The sequence below is a fragment of the Tursiops truncatus genome, chromosome 16 (assembly GCF_011762595.2).
Source record: "Tursiops truncatus isolate mTurTru1 chromosome 16, mTurTru1.mat.Y, whole genome shotgun sequence".
Lineage (NCBI taxonomy): Eukaryota > Metazoa > Chordata > Mammalia > Artiodactyla > Delphinidae > Tursiops > Tursiops truncatus.
In genome coordinates this window covers 65206793-65220474 of record NC_047049.1, presented here as the reverse complement: position 1 = coordinate 65220474, position 13682 = coordinate 65206793, and the positions used below count along the sequence as shown (strand labels likewise).

The following is a 13682-nucleotide window of genomic DNA, read 5'->3' as shown; positions in this document are numbered from 1 at the left end:
GCAGGATGAAAGACCTGAAAGTATTCCATGCATTTCTGCTTTTACGTAGTAGTTAATAAGCTGGAGTGTTGTTGAAAAAATCCTGAGAATCTTATTCTCTTTTATATTTGCTAAATAGACTAATCTACATAGCTCCAGAACGTGTGGACAAGATGAGAACATGTGACTTTTGAGTAAAATTTAGTCAACAAAGGTAGCAAAGATATCAATTCTTCTGCAGAAATACTATCAACCTGCTAGATAGGCATGGACAGATGACATGACACATGATAACCAGACAGACAGACAATCAGATAAGATGATAGAGAGACCGTGATATTAAGGGCGTTTCTCAAATTTTTAACACAGAAGAAAGGATACTCCCACAAGTCTCATCAGGAGGATTAAACTGTAACTAAGTAAGAAGAAAGAGAAGGAGAGGAAGGAAAAGAAAAGGAGAGAGAGAGAGAGAGAAGGGAAGGGGGGAGGAGGAAGAAGAAGCAAAAAACAAGTAAAGGAAGGGATTTCTCCAATTTACACATGAGAAATGAGAAGTTTAGAAAGCATAATAATTTTCCCAGGATTGAAGAGCTTATGCTAGAGCCAGTATTTGAATCCATATCTACTTGCTTTTAAATCCATTTTATTTTCAATCGCTGAACTTAGGAGAATTTGGAGTGAATTTTTTTTTTTAATCACAGATTACCATGGGTTGCATAATTTCAAGGAAAAAGAGAATTTATGGGAAAACTATGTCTATTTTGAAATAAAGATTGCTTAGATTTTTTTAAAGACAAAAATTAGCTATCTAGAATTACCTATAATGATGACAGGCAAGTCATCTCATTGTTTTACCACGACAGGAAGTTGATCTTTATTAGGTACTTCTTATGTGTCAGGCACTGTGCCATGTCCTTTACATGCATAATTCTAAGTTAGTATTCATAGTTAGTATTCTAGTATTCTAAGTTAGAATTCTAAGTTAGTATTCATAATTCTAAGTTAGTATTCATAGTTAGTATTCATGGTATTATAGTATTCATTTTACTGAGATCTAATTATTGTCATTTTGCATATTTGCAAGCTAGGTTTTGGATAGAATTTATGATTTGCGTAAAGATTTGAATTGAGTTTTCTCTGTTTCATTCACTACACAATGATCTCCTATGACACTCATTCAAAACGTTGCTTTGTCTATCCTGAGTAATGAATGTTCTTATCTATTGTTTGTTCTTATGGATGGACTCAATGATAATCTTTGACACATACAGTGTTCTATCTGTCATATACTCTTCTAGGTGCTTTACCTATATTAACTCTTTTAATAATCACACAACTTCATGAGGCAAGTTCTATGCCTCCTTCTCTATGCCTCAGTTTCCTCCTTAACAAAGGAGGAAACTGAGGCATAGATAAGTTAATTGACTTGCCCAACTGAGAAATAGTAGAGCTGGTATTCAGACTCACATGATCTGGCTCCAATCCCTACCTCTAAGGTCTAGGAACAATATCAGTCTTCCTGCCAGTTTTGTCTTATATATAAACAGTAAATTGCCACTCTGATTTGTACATTGGTTGCTTAAATTGACACTCTTATCTGTATACTGTAGGTAGGATTTGGGTGAATTTGTTCCTTAAAGACCAGCACCACTATATAACTTCCGATACAATCGAACTTGCAAATTAATAATCAGATTGTTAACTGATAACCAATGTTGCAATCACCTAAGTTTAAGCAAAACATACAGTCTCCCTCAAGACACTTTCAAGGCCATGCTAGAAGAGTCTAGAATTGTGTTAAGCAAAGAATGAGTCAAATGAGTAGAAAGTTTGAAGTTGAACTTTGGAAATTAAAAGTTACTTGACCCAGGGCTTCCCTGGTGGCGCAGTGGTTGAGTCCACCTGCCGATGCAGGGGTCACGGGTTCGTGCCCCGGTCCGGGAAGATCCCACATGCCGCGGAGCGGCTGGGCCCGTGAGCCATGGCCGCTGAGCCTGCGCGCTCCGCAACGGGAGAGGCCTCAACAGTGAGAGGCCCACGCACCACAAAACAAAAACAAACAAACAAAGTTACTTGATCCAGATTTATCCTTCATTCCCAGAATTGATGAAAATGTTGGTTACACCTAAAGATAGTAGTTTTATAAGTGAAGTATGAAAAACATAGTGATTGGTAAATTCCATACTATAAGACTTGTTAAAGCCTTCTTTTCTATTGACATTTGGAAAGTCTTTCTGAGTCACTTTTAGCTGCCCAGAAGCAGAACCAGGAGAATGAATCATTCCCACTTTAAGAATGCTCTTCTACTATTTGCCAAATCTCCGTTATTAAAATCAAATTATGTTTTCCTCACCTTTTATATTTTTACATAAAGCTAATTGAAAAAGTTTGGGACCTAGATTGGTACTGGGTGGGCCAAAAAAGTGCCTGACACATTTTTCATTTTCACCAAGAACTTTATTGAACAACGTATTCACCCATTTGTTCCACTACCTTCTGCCATTTTTCAGGCAACTTCATAATTCCGTCTTCCAAAAACTTTTTATCTTTTTAAGCAAAGAACCGTTCCAGGTACCTTTTACAGTCTTCCAGGGAATTGAAAATTTTTCCATTAAGAGAATTTTGTAAAGACCAAAATAAATGGAAATCCGAAGGTGCAATGTCTGGTGAATACGGCGGATGAATCAGAACTTCCCAGCCAAGCTGTAACAGTTTTTGCCTGGTCATCAAAGAAACATGTGGTCTTGCATTATCTTGATGGAAGATTATGCATTTTCTGTTGACGAACTCTGAACGCTTTTTGTCTAGTGCCACTTTCAGTTGGTCTAATTGGGAGCAGTACTTGTTGGAATTAATCATTGGGTTTCCTGGAAGGAGCTCATAATAGAGCAGCGGTCCCCAACCTTTTTGGCACCAGGGACCAGTTTCATGGAAGACAATTTTTCCACCGATGGTGGCTGGGGGCGGGGGGGATGGCTCAGGTGGTAATGCGAGCGACAGGGAGCAATGGGGGGCGGCAGATGAAGCTTCACTTGCTTGCCTGCCGCTCACCTCCTGCTGTGTGGCCCGGTTCCTAACAGGCCGCAGACCGGTACCGGTCTGCAGCCTGGGGGTTGGGGACCCCTGTGATAGAGGACTCCCTTCCAATCCCACCATATATACAACATCACCTTCTTTGGATGAAGATTGGCCTTTGGTGTGGTTGGTGGTGGTTCATTTCGCTTCTCCCACGATCTCTTCTGTTCCACATTATTGTACAGTATCCACTTTTCATCACCTGTCACAATTTGTTTTAAAAATGGAATGTTTTCATTACATTTCAGTAGAGAATTGCATACAGAAATATGGTCAAGAAGGTTTTTTTCTCTTAACTTACGTGGAACCCAAACATCAAAGCGATTCACATAACCAAACTGGTGCAAATTATTGTCAACACTTGATTTGGATATTTTGAGGATGTTGGCTATCTCCCAAGTGGTATAACGTTGATTGTTCTCAGTTACTGTTTTGATTTAACTTCAACTCTACCCGACCGTGCTGCACTGTCCAGAGAGAAATCTCCAGCACAAAACTTCACAAACCACTTTTGACGCATTCAATCAGTCACAGCACCTTCCCCATACACTGCACAAATCTTTTTGTGCGTTTCAGTTGGCTTTGCCCTTTCTTGAAATAGTAAAGCATAATATGCTGAACATGTTGCTTTTTTTCTTCCATATTCAATATTAAAATGGCTACACAAAAATTCACCACTTTTGATAAGTCTTTTTTATAAATGCACACTGATATGACAGCTGCCACCCATGATCTAACAAAATTGTTTCAAATGAAATTAAAGACTACTAAGTGCTACTAGAGCCATCTTAAGGAAGAAACCTCTCAGCCCACCCAATAGAACATGCGTGTCCTTTACTTTTCAAAAAAATAAAATTTGTACAAAAACACTTTTAAAGGAATACTGCTAGGGACTTTTAGTCAAATCAAGTGGTAGAATATCGTAACACATTTTGGTTATTATGTCCCAGTTTATTAAGATAGGAGATGTTAACCAGGACACCTGGTTAGCTTTTTAATTCATGGATTTTCTTTTGTTTAATTTAAGTTTTATAACCACCAGGACACTCACTACAGACAAGCAGATGGCATGTCAGCCTAAGTGGTTTTGGCACATTGAACCGGCTTTCACTCTTCTAGTAAGATGCTTCATACCAATACAGAATACATCATTTAGTAATGAGAGGAAAAGTGAAGAACATTTATTACCTTTCAGTTTGAATTTTAAGGGTATTAGCAAAGTGAATACTTTTAAAGACCTTTATTCCATTAGTTTAGCTATTTTTTTTTTTTTGCTCATAATGGAGTTGAAACTTTATTTAAGACACCATTAAAATGACTTTCGCAATTACAGACAACAAATTCTGCTAAGCTGGCAAAGTTTGTTAAGGGAAAGTTATTAGGTGTCATTGTGAATTTCTAGAGTAGAAATTTCAAGCAACCAGTGAGAGCAGAAGCATTCTGTGTCCATGACCTTTCCCTTCCCACAGGGCTCATTTCTTCACCTATACTCCAGCCCAGAGGCTGTCTCGTTTCACCTTCCTCAGGGTCACAGATCACCCATGATCCCATCTTTTTCTGTACTTTTAGTGTCTTTTTCTATCCTTGAATCTATCAACATAAAGTCCCTCAAACCAAAATCCCTCCCTCAACCCTGTAATCCCATCTTTCTCTCCTCTTGTTCACGAACATGCTTTCTAAAAAATTTCAATGCCACCCTTATTGGTGTTCTGAGTTTTCATTCTTGGGCATCTTTTCACTCTTACCCTCTTCTTGGACAATACTATCAATATATGCTGCTCTGGCTTCACTGATCACTTACAAAATAAACATGACTAAATCTCTATCATCCAGCCCTGTCTTCAGAAAATCCATATACATATTGTATTGCCCCAGCTCATCTCACTGTCTTATCAAGATTTCACACTCAACACATATAACCCCCCACTGTCTCATACTCCATCTTGCCTATTATAAAACCATTTTTCCGGTTCTATTAACTATCTCAATAAAGAGTGCTTCCTTCCTCTCTCCCATCTATTAAATTTGGTCAGTCATTTATTTGGGTTGATTTTACATCCAGAAATCTCAGCACACTTTGAACGTTTTTCTTCTTTGTTATGCCTATCATTGCTGCTCTTTAGCAAACTACGGTTTCTAAGACACAAAAGAGAAGGGTATCTCTGGAAGTATGGTAAAAATACAGTGGGACTCTTTTATGATGTCATGATGGAGGACGACATTGATTCATATGGTCTACAGTGGACCTGCTGACTTGTGAGAGTTATATTTGGGAAATTATAGTTTGGCATTTTTCAATGCATAAATGTTGTTTTACCAGAAATTGTATATGTTGTTCAAATTTTGTCACATCTCCTTATTTAGACTAAAATGGTCTTTTAAAAACAAATTATTTATTTTATTTATTTTTGGCTGCGCAGGGTCGTCATTGCTGCGTGCAGGCTTTCTCTAGTTGTGGCAAGTGGGGGCTACTCTTTGTTGCGGTGCGCGGGCTTCTCATTGTGGTGGCTTCTCTTGTTGCAGAGCATGGGCTCTAGGCACGCGGGCTTCAGTAGTTGTGGCATGCAGGCTCAATAGTTGTGGCACTCGCGCCCTAGAGCACAGGCTCAGTAGTTGTGGTGAACGGGCTTAGTTGCTCCGTGGCATGTGGGATCTTCCTGGACGAGGGCTCGAACCTGTGTCCCCTGCATTGGCAGGCGGATTCTTAACCACTGCGCCACCAGGGATGTCCCTAAAACGGTCTTTTTTAAAAAAATATTTATTTATTTTGGTTGTGCCGGGTCTTAGTTGCAGCGTGAGGTCTCTTAGTTGTGCATGCAGACTCTTAGTTGCAGCATGCATGCGGGATCTAGTTCCCCGACCAGGGATCGAAGCTGGGCCCCCTGCATTGGGAGCACGGAGTCTTACCCACTGGACCACAAGGGAAGTCCCTAAAATAGTTCTGAGTTTAAGAACTGCTTCAAATTTATTTTTAGTTTCAGCTTGGTTTGGACATACAATCATTGAGAGACGGCTATCAGTGACATATCCTTTGAACACTAATACAAATTAAAGACAAAGATATTTTCCATCTTCATCAAAGCTTCATCCTTTAGTAGGTATAAAGTTCTGGCCCAACCTACTTTTCTGCTTTATGCTGACTTCCATGAGAAATTCTCAGAAGGATTGGTTTCCCTATGTATTAGATTAAAACTCAAAACACATCATCTCCCTCCCTGAAACCTGAAACGTGTCAACTGAAGAGTTACGGGATTGAAATGAACTTATACAAATGTTTTACCCTGTATAAAGAATATGGATATGGTAAGGATGGTGGAAAGGTAATTCAGACAAATTTTGATTCTTTGGAATTTTTGGTTAAAGTCAGCCAGCCACCTGTAAGGAGAAACTTTCCTCATCTTTCATCTTCCCCTCTTATACCAAATAGCCCCTTCTTCCTAGACCCTAAAACACCTTATTCTGGGTACCCAAGGCTATAGTTTTGCATACATGAAATAATACTGAATATATAATCACCCTCCAATCATTTAAGATATTGTTTCAATGGGAAAATGACAAAGACCCAATAAAAAAGAAAAATAGTAAAGCAGCATGCCTTTTAACAGGAAACTCTTACTTCAAGGATGCAAACAGATAAAATATTTTCAGTATTTTATCTATTCCTATTTAATTTCTGAGAACCTGCTATGCATTCATTTTTATAAAGTAGGGGTTCATTAATCGGGAGAACAAATATAGGTATCAAATTCTCTGTTCAAGATAAATTTCAGACAAATAATTGTGTCAAAATACAAATATTGTCACAAGATGCATCTAGAAGTTATATTCTTAAGAGACATGTTAGAATGATGTAATTAATGCTTCATAAGTTTCTTTTTAGTGTAGTTTTATTACATTTTTTTTACTCATAACATCAGCAGGAAAACAATACAAATCAGGCTAGCCACCAACAATATTTTGTCAAAATATCAATATAAATTACCCTTGGAGATTGTTTTCTTCATAGTTGAGTGCACTGTGTATGATTTGCCTTGTAATTCTTTATCTTGTTTTTTAAATGCCATCTTTCTTAAATTAGTTTTGGCTTTCAATATATTTAAACTGAAAATTCATTTTAATTGTGTCCTGTTATGGTTAGGTGGGAGTACCCAATCAACAATCTGGATATCTTTGCTTTGGAAAATTTACAGTGAAGGAGCATTAGGATTCAGACACAACACTCAGGGGTTAGAAAGTCCAATTTTGTCCTCTTCTTGCACAAAACACTTTAGCAGATGTTAATTTTATTTTGTTTCCTATTCACCTCTTTTCTATTTGAGGTAGGTTGCTTCTGTGACTAATTGAGATCTTTCAGTGTATTATTCCTACCTTGTGAGGTATTTTCCAGTTCATCTAATTTAGAATACCTGCTAACATGATGATTTATCATGAAGAGTCAAAGAATAGAAAGAGATGTGTACCAAGAGTCCGAAATACTAAATTTGTAAGAAGCATACTTTTCCAACTTGTCATTCTCTTTATTCATGGGGAAAATGTTTAAGAATTGTGATAACTAACAACATCCTGACCCTCAGGAATATACTGGCTAATGGAGACAGGATTTGTACCAGAGTTCTACAGGACTTAAACAACATGGTCTTGGATGGCATATGAAATCTACCTCACCATCTCAAGATAATTCTAAATCCAAGAGATGTTGAGTGATTGGGACAAGCAAGCTTACATTATGCTTCTGTATGTTACAACAGAAGATTTTCAGTCATCTCTTCCTAGCTACCTAATGGTAATGCCAGAGTAGTAAATTGTATGTAGTTATATACAATAAACATATGTTCAAGGAAGCAAGACAGGGAAGAAGGGTTAAAAAAAAAATCCAGGAAGGCAGAACTAGAAGTCTCAATTTGATTAGATTTCATTCTCTCTACATATGAACTTTGACTATGAAACTTTATAGAATGAAACTAAATTGGCCCAACTATATATATATTTCACAAATCCATGTTGGATAGAATTGAAGATTGATTGATGTTTGACCTTCTGACACTCTAGCCAAAAGCAGACTGGAAAGCATCATAAAAATTATTAAAAGGTTTTTGGGCTATTAGTTTGTTCAAAATTAAAAGCAAGCGATGTTCTGGCAGAGTTTTTTTCATAATATACATTGACACTGTAAAAACTGCCTTACTTATTTACATTATTCAATTGTATTCCACAACCAATTTCAGTAATTATTTTTGTCTAAATTTTTTATGTTGACCTATCAAAAAATATCCGAAGCACAATCATAGAGAATCTTCCCAGATAGTCACTATAATAAGTGATTCAATTCTGATTCTTCAGAACCGTATTTCTTCAGATGAAAATTAAATATATCATTTGAAACTACTTTACTATATGAAATGGAAAAGGCCAAAGAGAGTCATCCATAATTCTTCATTAGTCAGTGACTGTTTCTTTAAGCTTCTTTTAAAATGTCAAAGTTATATGGAAGTGAGACAATACTTTTGCTCTCTTCCATGCAATGTGAATAATGTTAAAAACAATAGCATGATTTAATACAGCTATGTTATAGAAGCACCTACTGCAAGGTGACCTGATCCAATTAAATAAGAATATCAGTCAAGAAGAAAAGGACAACTTCAAAGTGACACAATTATTTGGACTTTGAAAACTGTGCATTCTAAAACAAACAGAAGTACACTGCTAGGAATCATTAAGTATTTTAAAAGTTATTAGAACACATGCATCTGTTTAATGTATTATGGTTTCACTTATCTTACTACTGTTTTGTCTCATAAAAGTGAATGCAATAAAATTCTAGAACACAGAAAACCATGGGCAGATTTGGGCTTCACTCATTTATTCATAATAGATTTTGAATTATATTAGAATAGAGTTTGTTTTTAACTGTAAATGCTGAATACTAAAAAGATTAATAAAATGTTTATAGAGTAGTAGCAAGAACTTGAAAAAATATATATGACCATATATGTGAATATATATATATATTCAAGTATGTTTTAAAATATTTGTCTCTGTTATTATTTTTCCTTGTTTATTTCTCTTCCCTTATATCTAAAAATATAATATCTAATAAGAGAAAGTTCCTCAGGTTCCAAGAAAAAGAGGATAAAAAAATAAAATAATAATAAGTAGCCTAATAAAGTTTCTCTTAAAGTATATCCACAAAAAAGATATGAAGTCATTTCAGACTCAAAAAGACAAGTGTTTTTTTTTTCCCCAAAGATAGATAAATATGTATTATGGAGTTGAATAATGTAAAACCTGCAAAGGAATACTATATCTCAGTTTGAAACAGTAACTGAATATCTCAGTACATTAACTAAAGAAACTGACAGATTTCTCAATTAACGTTAAGCAAAAGGTAACTCTAATAATGTAGCTGCTGCTTAGAAAACTGGAATAGAGACATCAGAGATCTAAAGAAAGGAAACCAAGTATTTAGAGCATCTGTAAGGATTAAATGCTTCCTACATTTTATATCTTCACTTCAGTATTCTACTAATTACTATTTGTCTCACAGTTTTACATAGAATGCCAGAACATATTGTTTACACAGAAAACCTAACATACTTCTGAAAAGCCCTAATTTTGAAGAGCAAAAATAAGAAATCTGAGATATTAAGAAAAAGAATACTAACATTGGGTATTACAGCCAATTAAAATAATTTGAGTACATCTGAAACTCATAAAGCTGATATTTAGGATAATCTGAATGTATTTGAAGCTCAAAAATCTTAAAAATAATCCAACCCTAAATAATAATAATGATAATAGTAGTAATAATAAAGCACCAAGAAATAAACTTCCTCAGAATAAATTTTCCACTACTTGTGTGTTAATTATGCAAAAAAAAATTAAAAATAATTCAATAATAATTTAGGAAAAACAATCCAACAGAGTAAAAATTCAACTTTGTTTTAAACGATGTCAAATGACAGAGGGCAATTACCATGAACTTTCATCACATCCATTTGTAAAGAACTCACCTGGTTGGCAATCTGCCGAGCAAGGACGTCCATCCTTGATCCTGATTCTGATATCATTTTAGCTGCATAGATCACATCAGTTGTATGCTTCAGTGGTCCTTTTCCCCTTAAAATAAAAGAATACATGTTTGCTGCAGTGGTTCATGCTAAGATACAAACACACACACATAAGATTTGTACCCCAAAGTATAAGCCATTGGTTTTACATACTTAGTTTTAAACAGGCCATGATTAGATTCCAGTATTAAATGAAGAATTTTAAAAAAAAGAAGGCCTATTTTGTTAAGATTCAGGATACTTTGCCAAGAAGATGGACTCCATTTGATCTTCATTCCCATGTATTTTGTACAATAAACCTTAGCCCAGAGATACTTTTGGTGGACGTAGACCCCTGAAGGCAAAGGTATTTTCTTTATTCTGGGTGGAAACATGAGATTTTGGACGTCTTATATGTTCAACAGTGTACTTTGATTAGCAGGGATGCTGTTAATCCTCCTATTTTAAATCTTTTTTTTTTTTTTTTACAGTCTTTTGGTTAACTGTACTTTGTTTTTATCACATTACCTCTCCTCCACAATTATTTCCTAGTAATATCAGAGTAGTTGAGTATGAATCTGGAGTCACACTATCGTGGACTATTTCCCCGCACAGACTGCTTCTGACCATTTGTGTAAGTCGAACAAGATAAATACCCACTTTATGCCCCAGTGTCCCAGTGAGAGGAAATAGGAGCACCCACCACATGAAGTCATTCTAGGGACTTCAGGATTTAATTTCCACAAAGTGCTCAGAACATTGTTTTAAACAAAGTAAGCAGTCAATAAGTTGTTATTTTTGTGCTTGTTATTTTAAGATAATTTTGGTTTCTAATGCCATGGAATAAAAAAGTTAGGTTTATTTAGGGATTTGCAACGTAGTTAAGAAAGAAGTACACTTCTTACATAGTTGGAGTGGGATAAGGAGATATTCTTCTGTCTTCTCATTCCTCAAAAATAAATGAATAGCTGACCTGAATGAATATAAATGTTCCATCCACCTAAAACTGCTCCTCTCCTTACTCCTTAAGGCCCAATTCCTAACCCTCTACTGAGTATCGACACACTGGCTATTCCAATTATGTGGTTTCTGTTCCTTGTTCCTAGCAGAGAATAGGACCCTGAAGAAATCACTCACTAATGCAACTGTTTTGATGCTTTGCCATCTGTTTCGATGCTTTGGGAGTGAGAAGAGTGAGGAAGGTGGGAAGAAGGAATAAGCCAGTCAGGGTGAGGAAAGGGAGATTTTGAGAGGCCAAAATACAGTGGAGTTGAAGAGAAGGGAAATGGACACAACCTTTGTCCAATATCTTATTTACATCTTGGACCAGTCTTGAGGGTAGATGCCCTAATGTTAAATCTAATAAGATGTGTTGTTAAGAGAAAAATCTCTGTTCACGTAGGGACTATCATTCTATACTAATACAACATAGGGGGATTCATGCAAAGGAAAATGATCAGAGTATTCTACACCTGAAAACCTGAACATCAACTCACTTGTGACTAGTATGTCAAAAAGGCCCTTTCACTGCATTTTATTCATGGGGCCTCTCCAATACATTACAAGCAAGTTTTCCTGTAAAAATGGAACCTCACAGCTAAGAGGATGAAAACCTGGCCTCAGTAGATAGTTATCACCATACTTCTCCTCTTTGAATCTGCTGACACAGGTTGCTTTGAATTTTTCTAAAAAATCAACATTAATCGTTACAATTTTTTTGACTTGCTCTTATCAGATTTACTTTATGAATCAGGCAGGACTAGATGTTATGTACATGGTTATGTTCAAGACGGGCACTGCATTTCATTATGTCTATGCATCTCCAGAGAAAGTTAAACTTAAATAAAGCTGTCCAAGCTCCCAAAAGGCAATGCATCAATTTTCAAGGTCTTAAACAACGGACAAAATTTGTTACTAAGGAGAGGGGCTAATGCTCACTTAGCTTAAACAATGGACACAGAGTTTTATCTAAGGGATGTAGCTAACGTACCCTTCCCCTCAAAAAGAATATATGTCCCCGTATAAAAACCCTGGGCTGATGAAAAGGAACTTACCTCTAGCTTTAAATACACACCTTGTTATGAGACGACTATCTTAAACACATATAGAACTTAAAAGTAACAATAATATATTTTGACAGACTACAATTATTCTCTTTTCCTCATGCTCCTAATTAAATGTATTGCCTGGCAAGCTTCCTACTGAGAGCCAAACAAAATATACATTTACAAATGATTCCATCTTATGCCAAGTTCCAGAGGAAGCTGCAATTACTGAAACTATGATAAATTTTTAACATTCTCAGCCTGAAATGTGCTATGTCATGAAGGCTTTTTAAATTGGAAAATACAAAGGTTGCTTCTGCCTTCATTTTCATAATGGGTTTTCGGGATCTCTGTCAGCCACTTCTGTCTTAAATCATTGAATTTGGATCCTGCAGAGAAAGATACCCAAGGAGGAGGGAGCAGACTTTGGAAATATGTTAAGGAAACCAGAGGCCAGAAATCTTTCATAAATAGTGGTTACAATAATTATCTATCTCCTCAAAAAAGAGGGCAGACCAAGCTCTGGAGTAGACAGTCTGCCAGTTAATCTCTTAAGTTATAGCTTAGAAGGTATAATGAGAAAGGCTGAAATAACCCAGTGATGTTGATACCATAGACAATTTTATTAACAAGTGAAAGGGATGTCTTTGAAACTTGATTTATTGGTACAACACAAACCTCTCAGCCATTTTTGATACTGCCCCAACCTGGATTCTCACTCCTCTCCCTGCCCTCTCTCACGTTCTGGCATCCACCCCTCCCTTCCTTCTACTGATTAGCATGAGAAGCAAGAAGATGGTATAGCTGATCAGTAACAGCTCAACTAACTAGAGATCTGGTTTGATAATAGAAAATATCAAATAAGTGTCATGGACTTATTTTATCTTTTTAGGGACAGAGAATATCTTTGAAACAACTTGGTATTTTCTGCTACTGATGAAAACAAAAGGCTTGTTTTATATCTTTTGCACTTTGTAGCCCCTAAATCTTTGATAATGTAACATTATTCCCCCTTTCACGACCAAAAACTTTCCCTTTAATTCTTTCTTCCTTTATATTTTTATAGAATAAGTCTCATGACTTTGTGGTTAACTTAAGAGATGAAAACAATGATAGCATATATTATGGTCCATAACAGTAGTTAACACACTTAGTATTTTCTATGTGCTATATACTATCCCATACACAAATTAATTTGATTAAAATAATCCTATGAATTTAGAATTATTATTATCCTTATCTTGCAGATGAGAAATCTGAGGGAAAGAGGTATTAAATATATATTTTATCAAGTTACACAGCTATTAGGTATCAGAGATGGGATTTGAACTCAGGTAGTCTAGCTACAGAATCTGCTTTTAATGACGATTCTACACGACTTCCAATAAAATATACTAAGATGACATTACAATATTTAAAAAGATCTCCTTAGACACTGGTGGGAGTTACCGTGAATGCAATAGAGAGCAAAGAGGAGGGTTAGATTTAGACACCAGGTGGCAAGGAGGCCCCCCAGCAGTTACTTGCTCATACACAA

The 13682-nt window shown here is 36.0% G+C and overlaps 1 protein-coding gene across 1 annotated transcript in view; it reads right to left on the bottom strand.

Moving 5' to 3' along the window:
• Positions 1 to 13682, bottom strand: part of LOC101322709 (catenin alpha-3) — a 489966-nt gene that overhangs the window by 54823 nt on the left and 421461 nt on the right. The window contains exon 6 of the mRNA XM_033841933.2: positions 10065 to 10170. Coding sequence (XP_033697824.2) covers positions 10065 to 10170 — 106 coding nt within the window. The remainder of the gene's footprint in view (positions 1 to 10064; positions 10171 to 13682) is intronic.